Source organism: Oryza brachyantha, chloroplast (genome assembly GCF_000231095.2).
Source record: "Oryza brachyantha chloroplast, complete genome".
In the NCBI taxonomy this organism is placed as follows: domain Eukaryota; kingdom Viridiplantae; phylum Streptophyta; class Magnoliopsida; order Poales; family Poaceae; genus Oryza; species Oryza brachyantha.
This window is the reverse complement of record NC_030596.1, coordinates 100,001-115,000: the sequence shown is the minus strand read 5'-3', so window position 1 is coordinate 115,000 and position 15,000 is coordinate 100,001. Positions and strand designations below refer to the sequence as shown.

At 33.0% G+C, this 15,000-nt stretch overlaps 12 protein-coding genes and 1 non-coding gene across 13 annotated transcripts; 9 read left to right on the top strand and 4 right to left on the bottom strand. All coding sequences in view use genetic code 11, as the record gives it.

The window, feature by feature from the left end:
- The first annotated feature begins 620 nt into the window (after positions 1–620).
- Positions 621–893, top strand: rps15 (ribosomal protein S15). Its single transcript has one exon. The coding sequence runs from the start codon at positions 621–623 to the stop codon at positions 891–893; it is 273 nt and encodes a 90-aa protein (YP_009266478.1).
- Positions 894–1,066: 173 nt separating this feature from the next.
- Positions 1,067–2,248, top strand: ndhH (NADH-plastoquinone oxidoreductase subunit 7). The gene has a single exon. The coding sequence runs from the start codon at positions 1,067–1,069 to the stop codon at positions 2,246–2,248; it is 1,182 nt and encodes a 393-aa protein (YP_009266477.1).
- A 1-nt stretch (position 2,249) lies between these two features.
- Positions 2,250–4,327, top strand: ndhA (NADH-plastoquinone oxidoreductase subunit 1). The gene is made up of 2 exons: positions 2,250–2,799; positions 3,789–4,327. The coding sequence occupies exons 1-2, from the start codon at positions 2,250–2,252 to the stop codon at positions 4,325–4,327; spliced, it is 1,089 nt and encodes a 362-aa protein (YP_009266476.1).
- Positions 4,328–4,421: 94 nt separating this feature from the next.
- On the top strand, positions 4,422–4,964 carry ndhI (NADH-plastoquinone oxidoreductase subunit I). Its single transcript has one exon. The coding sequence runs from the start codon at positions 4,422–4,424 to the stop codon at positions 4,962–4,964; it is 543 nt and encodes a 180-aa protein (YP_009266475.1).
- A 315-nt stretch (positions 4,965–5,279) lies between these two features.
- On the top strand, positions 5,280–5,810 carry ndhG (NADH-plastoquinone oxidoreductase subunit 6). The gene has a single exon. The coding sequence runs from the start codon at positions 5,280–5,282 to the stop codon at positions 5,808–5,810; it is 531 nt and encodes a 176-aa protein (YP_009266474.1).
- A 209-nt stretch (positions 5,811–6,019) lies between these two features.
- Positions 6,020–6,325, top strand: ndhE (NADH-plastoquinone oxidoreductase subunit 4L). The gene has a single exon. It carries the CDS (start codon positions 6,020–6,022, stop codon positions 6,323–6,325), a length of 306 nt encoding a protein of 101 aa, YP_009266473.1.
- Positions 6,326–6,787: 462 nt separating this feature from the next.
- On the top strand, positions 6,788–7,033 carry psaC (photosystem I subunit VII). Its single transcript has one exon. The coding sequence runs from the start codon at positions 6,788–6,790 to the stop codon at positions 7,031–7,033; it is 246 nt and encodes an 81-aa protein (YP_009266472.1).
- A 119-nt stretch (positions 7,034–7,152) lies between these two features.
- On the top strand, positions 7,153–8,655 carry ndhD (NADH-plastoquinone oxidoreductase subunit 4). Its single transcript has one exon. The coding sequence runs from the start codon at positions 7,153–7,155 to the stop codon at positions 8,653–8,655; it is 1,503 nt and encodes a 500-aa protein (YP_009266471.1).
- Positions 8,656–8,846: 191 nt separating this feature from the next.
- ccsA (cytochrome c heme attachment protein) lies at positions 8,847–9,812 on the bottom strand. The gene has a single exon. It carries the CDS (start codon positions 9,810–9,812, stop codon positions 8,847–8,849), a length of 966 nt encoding a protein of 321 aa, YP_009266470.1.
- A 77-nt stretch (positions 9,813–9,889) lies between these two features.
- Positions 9,890–9,969, bottom strand: trnL-UAG. The gene has a single exon. It is a non-coding gene; the product is annotated as a tRNA-Leu (tRNA).
- Positions 9,970–10,499: 530 nt separating this feature from the next.
- Positions 10,500–10,679, bottom strand: rpl32 (ribosomal protein L32). The gene has a single exon. It carries the CDS (start codon positions 10,677–10,679, stop codon positions 10,500–10,502), a length of 180 nt encoding a protein of 59 aa, YP_009266469.1.
- Positions 10,680–11,535: 856 nt separating this feature from the next.
- ndhF (NADH dehydrogenase subunit 5) lies at positions 11,536–13,740 on the top strand. Its single transcript has one exon. It carries the CDS (start codon positions 11,536–11,538, stop codon positions 13,738–13,740), a length of 2,205 nt encoding a protein of 734 aa, YP_009266468.1.
- Positions 13,741–14,092: 352 nt separating this feature from the next.
- On the bottom strand, positions 14,093–14,365 carry rps15 (ribosomal protein S15). The gene has a single exon. It carries the CDS (start codon positions 14,363–14,365, stop codon positions 14,093–14,095), a length of 273 nt encoding a protein of 90 aa, YP_009266467.1.
- Between the last annotated feature and the right edge of the window lie 635 nt (positions 14,366–15,000).

Here is a 15,000-nt window from a genome sequence, read left to right as displayed (position 1 = left end):
GAATTTTCATGTCTTTCAATTCTCGTACTCGTAATTGGAAAGTTACGGAAGGAGATCCATCATTTTGCAATGAAAACTACATAAAAAACTCTGGACAATTTCGAAATCAGGCCAAGCGTCTTAATACATATGCAAAAAAATTCATTATTGGCCCACCATTGATTAGAAGATTTAACTTGTATGAATCACTATTGGTTTGATACGAATAATGGCAGTTGTTTCAGTATGTTAAGGATACAGATGTATCCACAATTCATTTAGAGTTACTTAATAGCCTATTTCTTATACCATATCTCTATCCCGTGAAATTCTCGAGCCGAAAGATGGATGCATATGCTATGTTTCATTTTGCTAAATGATATCAATTAAATGGTGTATCAATTCCATAAATTGGATATAGCAATAAATAAATCAGCAAAATTCTTTTATTTTAGATAGAAGAAACTTTTCTTCTATCTAAAATAAAAGAATGTACCCTTCTATCCAAATCCAATTTGCATCGATAAAATAAATCCAAATTCCAGTAGTAGATGAATAATTGCAAATTTTTGTGTGTACGAGATTAGAATAACTTCAAAATAACTGACATAATTTTTTATTTTTCCTGATCAGAAAAATACATGAAAAAGAAAGGAGGTAGAAAAATTTTTGGATTTATGGTTAAAGAAGAAAAAGAAGAAAACTGGGGTTCTGTTGAATTTCAAGTATTCAGTTTCACCAATAAGATACGGAGACTTGCTTCACATTTTGAATTACACAAAAAAGATTTTTCATCGGAAAGAGGTCTCCGAAGACTTTTGGGAAAACGTCAACGTTTGCTGGCTTATTTGGCAAAGAAAAATAGAGTACGTTATAAGAAATTAATCAGTCAGTTGGATATTAGGGAGCGGTAATTTCATCGTTCGAATTTTTTTTTCTTATTTTATTAGTAGTCTTATAGTAGTCTTAGATTTTTTTTATTAGTAGTCTTATAGTAGTCTTAGATTTTGCATTTTGATGAGCCTCGTTTTGAGGAATTCATGGAATAATCCATTTTCATGGAATAATGAATTAAGGAAGAAAGGATATGAGTCTACCGCTTACAAGAAAAGATCTCATGATAGTCAATATGGGCCCTCACCACCCATCAATGCATGGTGTTCTTCGACTGATCGTTACTCTCGATGGTGAAGATGTTATTGATTGTGAACCCATATTAGGCTATTTACACAGAGGAATGGAAAAAATTGCGGAAAACCGAACTATTATACAATACTTACCTTATGTAACACGTTGGGATTATTTAGCTACTATGTTTACAGAAGCAATAACCGTAAATGCACCAGAATTCTTGGAGAATATTCAAATACCCCAAAGAGCCAGCTATATTAGGGTAATTATGTTAGAATTGAGCCGCGTAGCTTCTCACTTGTTATGGCTTGGACCTTTTATGGCAGATCTCGGCGCGCAGACTCCCTTTTTTTATATTTTTAGAGAGAGAGAATTAATATATGATCTATTTGAAGCTGCTACAGGTATGCGAATGATGCATAATTACTTTCGCATCGGAGGAGTTGCTGCCGATCTGCCTTATGGATGGATCGATAAATGTTTAGATTTCTGCGATTATTTTTTACGAGGAGTTATTGAATATCAACAACTTATTACACAGAACCCCATTTTTTTAGAACGAGTTGAAGGAGTTGGTTTTATTAGCGGAGAAGAGGCTGTAAATTGGGGCTTATCGGGCCCTATCTTACGAGCTTCTGGAATACAGTGGGATCTTCGTAAAGTTGATCTTTACGAGTCTTACAATCAATTCGATTGGAAAGTCCAATGGCAAAAAGAAGGGGATTCGTTAGCTCGCTATTTAGTACGAATCAGTGAAATGAGGGAATCAATCAAAATTATTCAACAGGCTGTAGAGAAAATTCCCGGGGGCCCTTATGAGAATTTAGAAGTCCGACGCTTTAAGAAAGCAAAGAATTCCGAATGGAATGATTTTGAATATCGATTTCTTGGTAAAAAACCTTCCCCCAATTTTGAATTGTCAAAGCAAGAGCTTTATGTAAGAGTGGAAGCTCCAAAAGGTGAATTAGGAATTTATCTGGTAGGAGATGATAGTCTTTTCCCTTGGAGATGGAAAATTCGTCCACCCGGTTTTATTAATTTACAAATTCTTCCTCAGCTAGTCAAAAAAATGAAATTGGCTGATATCATGACGATATTAGGTAGTATAGATATCATTATGGGAGAAGTTGATCGTTGAAATGATAATAGACAGGGTACAGGTAGAAGATATCAATTCTTTTTCGAACTTGGAATTATTAAAAGAAGTCTATGGGCTGATATGGATTCTACCCATTTTGACCCTCTTACTGGGAATCACAATAGAAGTACTCGTAATTGTGTGGTTAGAAAGAGAAATATCCGCATCGATACAACAACGTATTGGTCCAGAATATGCTGGCCCCCTGGGACTGCTTCAAGCTATAGCGGATGGAACTAAGCTACTTTTTAAAGAGGATATCTTGCCATCCCGAGGGGATATTCCCTTATTTAGCATTGGACCGTCTATAGCAGTCATATCAATTTTATTAAGTTTTTTAGTTATTCCTTTGGGATATCGCTTTGTTTTAGCCGATCTTAGTATTGGTGTTTTTTTATGGATTGCCATTTCAAGTATTGCTCCTATTGGTCTTCTTATGGCAGGATATAGCTCAAATAATAAATATTCTTTTTCAGGCGGTCTACGAGCTGCTGCTCAATCTATTAGTTATGAAATCCCGTTAACTTTTTGTGTACTAGCAATATCTCTACGTGCGATTCGTTAAAATAGGATCTTTTTTTTCCTCTGAAATTCATTGAACATTTATCTTCTTTTTCTTATTCTATGTTCGGGTTAGTTAAGTTAAACTAGATAGCTATATGAGTGAAACAAAACTGCTTATTAATTTGTAGTAAAAAGAAAAAATCTCATTTCCTACGTACAAGAAAAAAGTAAACATAAGCAGTGTAAATTCTTTACCCCAAGGTTGAGATTTTTTGATTAGTCATCATATCTTGAAGCGGGCAATAATAAGGGATTCCCCATACAGAAAGTTGTAATCATAAGGGAATCCATCAAAAGTTAGTGAGGGATTAGGAACACTAAAGTACATAAAGGATTAGTAATGAGGGAATCTAAGGCATTAGATATTTTTCCTCATAAAAGGAATCAAAAAAAGGACTTGAAATTGGTGGAAATGAGCAAGTAGTACTTTCTTCGGATTCCGATCCAGAGTATGTTCCCGTTCACTTGTTAAGGAAATAGCTATCAAGAACGAATTAACCCTTTATTCCTTTTTTCTTTTTAAACCCCCCCCCCGGGGAGAAAGAAGAATAGGACAAAAGATATGGAATGCAATACAAAAAAAGATCTTTATTTATTCTTTCCGTCGTTTATCCATATTCATACAGAATTCTTCATGAACTAATACCCAATTCTTTTCATTTATTAATTGCTATAACGAGTGTTTTATTCCAAGATTAAGTTATTGCTGAACAAAGAAAAAGTACCATTATATTATAAAGGGTGAGATGAATTCGGAAGCATTTTTTATTATTCTAGCAGACAGAATTCCTTTGGTCTAATTTAGGACGTTGAAATCGATTTTATCTTAGATAGTTCTAACTACGCCCAAGAAGATAATAACGAAATGAAACAGCACTTTCCTTTTTTCTGATCATAGAGGAGCCGTATGAAACTAAGGTTTCATGTACGGTTTTGAAATAGCGGTGGGAACTGTGATGTTATCGTCGACTATGATTATCCAACAGTTCAAGTACAGTTGATATAGTTGAAGCACAGTCAAAATATGGTTTTTTTGGATGGAATCTTTGGCGTCAGCCTATAGGTTTTCTGGTTTTTCTAATTTCTTCTTTGGCGGAATGTGAAAGATTACCTTTTGATTTACCAGAAGCAGAGGAAGAATTAGTAGCAGGTTATCAAACCGAATATTCTGGTATCAAATATGGCTTATTTTATCTTGCTTCTTACCTAAATTTATTAGTTTCCTCTTTATTTGTAACAGTTCTCTACTTAGGCGGGTGGAATTTGTCTATTCCCTATATATCCTTTTTTGGATTTTTCCCAATGAATAAAATGGTTGGAATTTTAGAAATCACAATGGGTATCCTTATTACATTAACTAAAGCTTATTTATTTCTCTTCATTTCTATCACAATAAGATGGACTTTACCCAGAATGAGAATGGATCAGTTATTAAATCTTGGATGGAAATTTCTTTTACCTATTTCCCTGGGCAATCTCTTATTAACAACTTCTTCCCAACTTGTTTCACTATAAAATAAGATAATACAATAACAGTAAGAATATTTTCAACACAAAAGTTCTCTCAAACAAGAGAAAGAAACATACCTTTTTCATAGATATTTCGAATATGTTCCCTATGATAACTGGGTTCATGAGTTATGGTCAACAAACAATACGCGCAGCAAGGTACATTGGTCAAAGTTTCATAATTACCTTATCCCACACAAATCGTTTACCTATAACGATTCACTACCCCTATGAAAAATCAATTACATCGGAGCGTTTCCGGGGGCGAATCCACTTTGAATTTGATAAATGTATTGCTTGTGAAGTATGTGTTCGCGTATGCCCTATAGATCTACCCCTTGTGGATTGGAGATTTGAAAAGGATATTAAAAGGAAACAATTGCTTAATTATAGTATTGATTTCGGAGTTTGTATATTTTGTGGTAATTGTGTTGAGTACTGTCCGACAAACTGTTTATCAATGACTGAAGAATATGAACTTTCTACTTATGATCGTCATGAATTGAATTACAATCAAATTGCTTTGAGTCGGTTACCAATCTCCATAATGGGAGATTACACAATTCAAACAATTAGGAATTCAACTCAAAGTAAAATAGACGAAGAAAAATCTTGGAATTCAAGAACGATTACTGATTACTAGTTACTAGAATTTTTTTGTTAGATTCCAAAAGTTCTTTACTAACTAGAAAGAAAAACGAATACCTACTGCCTAGAAAGAAAAACGAATACCTACTGCTTATTGCAAATTATTCCTGATTTAAAATCAAAGTAGATTTTCGTGATGTGATTTCTAACTATAGAAAAAGAAAAGAAAGAACTTATATACAATATACAAAAAGAAAGAACTTAATATACAATATACAAAAAAATATCCTAATCCCTTTTTCTTCCTTGAATCTTTTAGTTTTAGTCAGTTCATGAAAAATTTTATACTATTAATTTCTTCTTATCCATAATGGATTTACCTGGGCCAATACATGAAATTCTTGTGCTATTTGGGGGATTTGTTCTTCTACTAGGGGGTCTAGGGGTGGTATTACTTACCAACCCAACTTTTTCTGCTTTTTCGCTAGGATTAGTTCTTGTTTGTATATCCTTATTCTATATTTTATTGAATTCCTACTTTGTAGCTGTGGCACAACTTCTTATTTATGTGGGAGCTATAAATGTCTTGATCATATTTGCCGTAATGTTCGTAAATGGCTCAGAATGGTCTAAAGATAAGAATTTTTGGACTATTGGAGATGGATTCACTTCACTCGTTTGTATAACTATTCCTTTTTCACTAATGACTACTATCCCAGATACGTCGTGGTATGGAATTCTTTGGACTACAAGATCAAACCAAATAGTAGAACAAGGTCTCATAAATAACGTTCAACAAATTGGGATTCATTTAGCAACCGATTTTTATCTTCCATTTGAACTCATTTCCATAATTCTTCTAGTTTCTTTAATAGGTGCAATTACTATGGCTCGGCAATAAGAAATACTTAGAATGAGTCTAAATTCTTAGAATTGCAAATCTAAAATAAATAACTAAAGAACCACAATTTTGATTTAGTAAAACCTATCTACTGCCAACAAATACCTTCTTTTCTCTTTTGTTGTGTAATTGTTCTATTCTAATTAATTCAATCGGTTCAATTCTTGTCCTCATATTGAAATGAATCGAGATTGATAAGGAGTTAGTTAATGATGTTTGAGCATGTACTTTTTTTGAGTGTCTATTTATTTTCGATTGGTATCTATGGCTTGATCACAAGCCGAAACATGGTTAGAGCTCTAATATGCCTTGAACTTATACTGAATTCAATTAATCTAAATCTCGTAACATTTTCTGATCTATTTGATAGTCGCCAATTAAAAGGAGACATTTTCGCAATTTTTGTTATAGCCCTTGCGGCTGCTGAAGCAGCTATTGGATTATCCATTCTTTCTTCCATCCACCGTAACAGGAAATCAACTCGTATCAATCAATCTAATTTTTTGAATAATTAGACATAGAATCTTCTAAACAAAGGGACACATATAATAATAATATGAAATATTAAGATGAATAGAAATGAATACTATTTTCTTATTATTATTTGAGAATATCCTTTTTTTGAGTAGGTTATTCCATAGTATCCTTTTTACTTAGTTGAATTTTTGCAATTCATTGATATTGCAATTTGAATATTGCAATAATTTATATGGAAAAGACGATAGCCAATTTATTGGCAAATTCGAATTCGTATATACAATTCGTATAATTATGATTGTTGAAGCCCAAAATTCAAGTGTCTTGGCTCTTTTCACGCTTTCTCACAAACGGATTAAGAAATATATTGCATTATTTGTTCAAGTTTGGATAAACCATTGCTTCGTCTGGTGTCTACAATACATTTGATTGATATAGTACTAATTTCATTTTTACCAGATCGAAAATTTTTATGTTGAAAAGGGAAATTTATAGATCCAATGTCACATTCCGTAAAAATTTATGATACATGTATAGGATGCACTCAATGTGTACGAGCTTGTCCAACAGATGTATTAGAAATGATACCTTGGGATGGATGTAAAGCCAAGCAAATTGCTTCTGCGCCGAGAACCGAAGATTGTGTGGGTTGTAAGCGATGCGAATCCGCCTGCCCAACAGATTTTTTAAGTGTCCGTGTTTATTTAGGACCTGAAACAACCCGCAGTATGGCTCTATCTTATTGATACGTTACAAAAAATTCCACTTGAATCGTCTGATTCCTCTTTACCGAAGAAGCCTGTGCTCAAAATAATCGAGCACGGGCTTTTCTGGTCAAAACGTATCTTGTCTTTATCACTTTATCATGAGTTCTTTTCCTTGGTTAACAATACTTGTTGTTTTGCCGATATTTGCGGGTTCATTAATTTTCTTTTTACCTCACAGGGGAAACAAAATCGTTAGGTGGTATACTATGTCTATTTGTTTATTAGAATTCCTTCTAATGACTTATGCATTCTGTTATCATTTCCAATTGGAGGATCCCTTAATCCAATTAAAAGAGGATTCTAAATGGATAGATGTCTTCGATTTCCACTGGAGATTGGGAATCGATGGACTTTCATTAGGATCCATTTTATTGACAGGATTTATGACTACTTTAGCTACTTTAGCAGCTTGGCCAGTTACCCGGAATTCCCAATTATTCTATTTCCTGATGCTAGCAATGTATAGCGGTCAAATAGGATTATTTTCTTCACGAGACCTTTTACTTTTTTTTATCATGTGGGAGTTAGAATTAATTCCTGTTTACTTACTTTTATCCATGTGGGGGGGAAAGAGGCGTCTCTATTCAGCTACAAAGTTTATTTTGTATACTGCAGGTGGTTCCATTTTTTTCTTAATCGGAGTTCTAGGTATGGGCTTATACGGTTCCAACGAACCAAATTTAGATTTGGAAAGATTAATTAATCAATCATACCCTGCAACATTGGAAATACTATTTTATTTTGGCTTCCTTATTGCTTATGCTGTCAAATTGCCGATTATACCCCTACATACGTGGTTACCAGATACCCACGGGGAAGCGCATTACAGTACATGTATGCTTTTAGCGGGAATCCTACTAAAGATGGGAGCATACGGATTGATTCGGATCAATATGGAATTGTTACCTCATGCTCATTATCTATTTTCCCCTTGGTTAGTAATAATAGGAGCGATGCAAATAATCTATGCAGCTTCAACTTCTTTTGGTCAACGAAATTTCAAAAAAAGAATAGCCTACTCCTCCGTCTCTCACATGGGTTTCATTATTATAGGAATTGGTTCCATAACCAACATTGGACTCAATGGAGCTATTTTACAAATATTATCCCATGGATTTATTGGTGCTACACTTTTTTTCTTAGCGGGAACGGCTTGTGATAGAATGCGCCTTGTTTATCTCGAAGAACTGGGAGGGGTTTCTATCCCAATGCCGAAAATTTTTACCATGTTTAGTAGCTTTTCAATGGCTTCTCTTGCCTTACCAGGAATGAGCGGTTTTGTTGCGGAATTAGTAGTATTTTTTGGACTAATTACTAGTCCAAAATTTCTGTTAATGCCAAAAATGCTAATTACTTTTGTAATGGCAATTGGAATGATATTAACTCCTATTTATTTATTATCTATGTTACGACAGATGTTCTATGGATACAAGCTATTTCATGTTCCAAACGAAAATTTTGTGGATTCTGGGCCGCGAGAACTCTTTCTTTTAATCTGTATCTTTTTACCAGTAATAGGAATTGGTATTTATCCAGATTTTGTTCTCTCGCTATCCGTTGACAGGGTAGAGGCTCTGTTATCCAATTATTATCCTAAATAGGATTTTCTTTTTTTTCTTCTACTAGTCCGTTCTATATTCTATAGTGGAAATACTAAAACAATCAGAAAAAAGTAAAAGAGTCTAATTAGATCTATCTCGAATTTTTGAGAACCCTTTGAGAAGGCGTTCAAGGGGTTCTCAAATCAAAGACAAAAAAGGCATTTCATTAAGGTTTTATGTTATGTAATCATTTAGATGGGTAATGTAAATGAACCATAACTATGTAAACCTATTCCTAATAGATTGATACCAAAATAACAGATCCAAATTATAAGAAATCCTATGGAAGCTACAAATGCTGACTTCGTACCCTTCCAATTTGGGTTTGTTCTACTATGTAAATAAATTGCAAATATGGTCCAAGTAATAAATGCCCAAGTTTCTTTAGGATCCCAATTCCAATAGGATCCCCACGCCTCATTAGCCCATACTGCTCCACAAAGAATACCTATGGTTAAAAGGGTAAACCCTAGACTAATGACACGATAACTCCAAGAATCCAAACGCTCAATTAATTGATATTTGTAATAATTTGGAAATGAAGGAAAAAAGGTGCTTTTTAAAGCACTTCTTTTTGCATAGAAATATTCAATCTCATTAAAGAAAAATGTTCTACTTAAAACATTTTTTTTCTTTTTCGAAAAGAAATCTAAATTCTTGCGAAATCTAATGATTAGAAGAGCGGCGGATAATAAGGATCCGCACAAAAGAGTCGCATAGCTTAGTAACATCATACTGACATGCATCATTAACCACTGAGATTGTAGAGCAGGTACTAGTATTGTGGATTGATTCATTTCAGTTAAAAGACCCGACGTGGCAAAGCCTTGCGTTAAAATAGTACTCGGCGTAGTTATTGTGCTTAAATCTTTTTTAGAGTTCTGTATCGTAGGAATCATATGAAGAATATACAGAGCCCATGAAAGGAAGATCAATGACTCATATAAATTACTTAATGGAAAATGTCCCGAAGAAGCCCAACGAGAAACTAAGAATCCTGTTATAGAGAAAAAAGTAGCTATCATTCCTTTTTCTGACGAATCACGTAATCCCCCAAGTTCACGAACTAATAAGGTTATCAAATGAATCGTAATCACAATTGAAATTGTTGAGAAAGAAATATGAGTTAGTATATGTTCTAAAGTTGCAAATAGCATAAGGAGAAGGTCCCATTACAAAATTGGAAATTTCGAATTGAATCCATTTTATAATCTATTGTATTCTTTTTCGAGACTGCCGCCACTCGGACTCGAACCGAGATGCTTGAGCACTGCTTCCTAAGAGCAGCGTGTCTACCAATTTCACCATGGCGGCTAAGTTGAAATAACAAGTAACTTAAAAGAATATTAGTTATTTTCTCGCGAAGAGTCCATAGAATTTAGGACATTAGAATCTTCATTAAAATAGACTTCGTTTGGTAGTATCTTTGCGAATTTTTTAACAAAAAAACTCTTGCTTTGCCCAATAGAAACAAAGTTTGAAAGAGTTGGAACAGTTTTTTCTGCAATTGCAATATAGAACTAATTTTTTTGTGAATTTAGGATAAGATAGGTAGAAGTTGTAAGTCTTATTGCAGGAATACTCTACTTTTCATAATAGAATCCTTTCCTTTTATTTTATTTATTATACGGATTCTATTATGAAAAGTTCATTGATAGGAAAAGAATTTTTAGGCCACAGTATACCAAAAACCTTTGTTCTATTTATCAGAGAGGTTAGTTCTAAGAATATTGTACCGAGGAATTCGACACACAAAAGTACACTCATTAATTAATCCTAATTATTCATATTAAATAATTGGAATTTTTTGGGAATAGGTCAATTCATATTATCCCAAAACCTTATTATTTGTTTGTTTGTTGCCGAGAAAAACCCTTTGGTTTTGGATGCTCGCTGACGCCAGAAAAAGATCTTGATTTTGTTAAAGAATAAGATTGTACTATGGAAAAGTAAGTCTTTTTCTTCCAAAGATTTTTACGAATACGCTTTTTTGACATCGAAGTACGTTTTTTTGGAACTGCCATTCAAAAAGGAGATTACTTTTTTCTAGTTGTATGTGAAAGACATCTATTGCCGCAAATCAATCCATCTTTCTTCTTTTTCTTAGTATTTTTATTTAGATACTAAAAGATATTGCAATTCTGAATTCTTTTTTACTTCATTTTGTCTAATGCGGATAAGACAAGAGTTTTTTAGCATATTATATATATTTTTTAGACTTTGTTTTAATAATATAGAATATATACAAAGGTTTTCTATTTAAATCAATTTATATATCAAGTATACTCCATATACCGATATAAGGTATGGGGGCCTATCCCCCATCCATATAAGATGGGAGGATAAAAGGAAGGGAAAATTCAAATAATTAATTAAGTTCAGAATGGTATTCCATAGTTGAATTGCAATCAAAACAAAAAAAAAGTTAGTCTCTTAAACAAGACATTCTAAAACTTAGGTAATTCGAGATGAAGTAAGGAATATTCGAGAATTTCCTATAAACATAGGTTTTAATTGGAATTAAATCAATTTGAGTTACGAAACAAGGGAGCTGCTTCATTTTAATAGAAATAGAAAAAAATATTTTAAAAATATTAAAGTAAAATGATTCAATCTTTTTTTGTATTTTAATAAATGTCCTTCTTTAGGTAATAACTAGGTAACGAAGTTATTTGGTTCACTTTTTGAATTTAACCAACTAAACCTATTCTTATTTTTTGATTGTTTCAATGAGAAAATTTTTGAGAAATTAAGAATTCTAGTATTTTTTTTATTCCTTCAGAAATAGATAAGAATTAGTTTGGTGAATCGGAAACTTTTTTCAATTTTTCTATAAAATTGAAGTATAAATTTCAAGTAAAATTTGCAATTTCTTTTCTTATGGAACATACATATCAATATGCATGGGTAATCCCTCTTCTCCCACTTCCAGTTATTATGTCAATGGGGTTTGGGCTTTTTCTTATTCCGACAGCAACAAAAAATCTTCGTCGCATATGGGCTTTTCCTAGTGTTTTACTTTTAAGTATAGCCATGGTATTCTCAGTTCACCTGTCTATTCAACAAATAAATGGAAGTTCTATCTATCAATATCTATGGTCTTGGACCGTCAATAATGATTTTTCCTTAGAATTTGGATACTTAATCGACCCGCTTACTTCTATTATGTTAATACTAATTACTACTGCAGGAATCCTGGTTCTTATTTATAGTGACAATTATATGTCTCATGATGAGGGGTATTTGAGATTTTTTGTTTATATAAGTTTTTTCAATACTTCCATGTTGGGATTGGTTACTAGTTCCAATTTGATACAAATTTATTTTTTTTGGGAGCTTGTGGGAATGTGCTCCTATTTATTGATAGGCTTTTGGTTTACACGGCCAATTGCTGCGAGTGCTTGTCAAAAAGCTTTTGTAACTAATCGTGTAGGAGATTTTGGTCTGTTATTAGGAATTTTAGGTTTTTTTTGGATAACTGGTAGTTTAGAGTTTCGGGATTTGTTTAAAATAGTTAATAACTGGATTCCTAATAATGGGATTAACTCCTTGCTTACTATTTTGTGTGCTTTTTTATTATTCCTTGGTGCAGTTGCGAAATCGGCACAATTCCCTCTTCACGTATGGTTACCCGATGCTATGGAAGGACCCACCCCCATTTCAGCTCTTATACACGCAGCAACTATGGTTGCTGCGGGGATTTTTCTTATAGCTCGACTTCTTCCTCTTTTTATATCCCTACCTTTGATAATGAGTTTCATTTCTTTAATAGGTACAATAACACTCTTCTTAGGAGCCACTTTAGCTCTTGCTCAGAGAGATATTAAAAGAAGCTTAGCCTATTCTACAATGTCTCAATTGGGTTATATGATGTTAGCTCTAGGCATAGGTTCTTATCAAGCTGCTTTATTCCATTTGATCACTCATGCTTATTCGAAAGCTTTATTGTTCTTGGGATCCGGATCCGTTATTCATTCAATGGAACCTCTTGTTGGATATTCACCAGATAAAAGTCAGAATATGGTTCTTATGGGTGGTTTAAGAAAATACATTCCAATTACAAGAACTTGTTTTTTATGGGGTACCCTTTCTCTTTGTGGTATTCCACCTCTTGCTTGCTTCTGGTCCAAAGATGAAATCCTTAGTCATAGTTGGTTATATTCACCCTTTTTTGGGATAATAGCTTCTTTTACTGCAGGATTAACTGCGTTTTATATGTTTCGGATATATTTACTTACTTTTGATGGGTATTTGCGTGTTCATTTTCAAAATTACAGTAGTACTAAAGAGGATTCGTTGTATTCAATATCGTTATGGGGAAAAAGGATATCTAAAGGAGTCAATAGAGATTTCGTTTTATCAACAACGAAGAGTGGAGTTTCTTTTTTTTCACAAAATATATCCAAAATTCATGTTAATACAGGAAATAGGATAGGGTCCTTTAGTACTTCCTTGGGGGCTAAAAACACTTTTGTTTATCCTCAAGAACCGGGAAATACTATGCTATTTCCGCTTCTTATATTACTGCTTTGTACTTTGTTCATTGGATCTATAGGAATCCGTTTTGATAATGAAATAGGGGAATTCGCCATATTATCAAAGTGGCTAACTCCCTCAATAGACTTTTTCCAAGAAAGTTCTAATTCTTCCATAAATTCATATGAATTTATCACTAATGCAATTTCTTCTCTAAGTCTAGCTATTTTTGGTCTATTCATAGCATATATCTTTTATGGATCCGCTTACTCTTTTTTTCAGAGTTTGGATTTAATAAATTCCTTTGTAAAAAAGGGTCCTAAAAAGTTTTTTTTCCATCAACTAAAAAAAAAGATATATAGTTGGTCATATAATCGCGGTTATATAGATATTTTCTATACTAGGACCTTTAACTCGGGTATAAGAGGATTAACCGAACTAACACAGTTTTTCGACAAGGGTGTCATTGATGGAATTATCAATGGAATAGGTCTTGCTAGTTTTTGTATAGGAGAAGAAATTAAATATGTAGGGGGAGGGCGAATTTCGTCTTATTTATTCTTTTTTTTATGTTATGTATCTGTGTTTTTATTCTTTTTTATTTCTTAAGAAATTTCCCTATCTCTAATTTTTTCCATTCCTCTGTGTAAATAGCCTAATATGGGTTCACAATCAATAACATCTTCACCATCGAGAGTAACGATCAGTCGAAGAACACCATGCATTGATGGGTGGTGAGGGCCCATATTGACTATCATGAGATCTTTTCTTGTAAGCGGTAGACTCATATCCTTTCTTCCTTAATTCATTATTCCATGAAAATGGATTATTCCATGAATTCCTCAAAACGAGGCTCATCAAAATGCAAAATCTAAGACTACTATAAGACTACTAATAAAAAAAATCTAAGACTACTATAAGACTACTAATAAAATAAGAAAAAAAAATTCGAACGATGAAATTACCGCTCCCTAATATCCAACTGACTGATTAATTTCTTATAACGTACTCTATTTTTCTTTGCCAAATAAGCCAGCAAACGTTGACGTTTTCCCAAAAGTCTTCGGAGACCTCTTTCCGATGAAAAATCTTTTTTGTGTAATTCAAAATGTGAAGCAAGTCTCCGTATCTTATTGGTGAAACTGAATACTTGAAATTCAACAGAACCCCAGTTTTCTTCTTTTTCTTCTTTAACCATAAATCCAAAAATTTTTCTACCTCCTTTCTTTTTCATGTATTTTTCTGATCAGGAAAAATAAAAAATTATGTCAGTTATTTTGAAGTTATTCTAATCTCGTACACACAAAAATTTGCAATTATTCATCTACTACTGGAATTTGGATTTATTTTATCGATGCAAATTGGATTTGGATAGAAGGGTACATTCTTTTATTTTAGATAGAAGAAAAGTTTCTTCTATCTAAAATAAAAGAATTTTGCTGATTTATTTATTGCTATATCCAATTTATGGAATTGATACACCATTTAATTGATATCATTTAGCAAAATGAAACATAGCATATGCATCCATCTTTCGGCTCGAGAATTTCACGGGATAGAGATATGGTATAAGAAATAGGCTATTAAGTAACTCTAAATGAATTGTGGATACATCTGTATCCTTAACATACTGAAACAACTGCCATTATTCGTATCAAACCAATAGTGATTCATACAAGTTAAATCTTCTAATCAATGGTGGGCCAATAATGAATTTTTTTGCATATGTATTAAGACGCTTGGCCTGATTTCGAAATTGTCCAGAGTTTTTTATGTAGTTTTCATTGCAAAATGATGGATCTCCTTCCGTAACTTTCCAATTACGAGTACGAGAATTGAAAGACATGAAAATTCTCAATTCTCTACGGC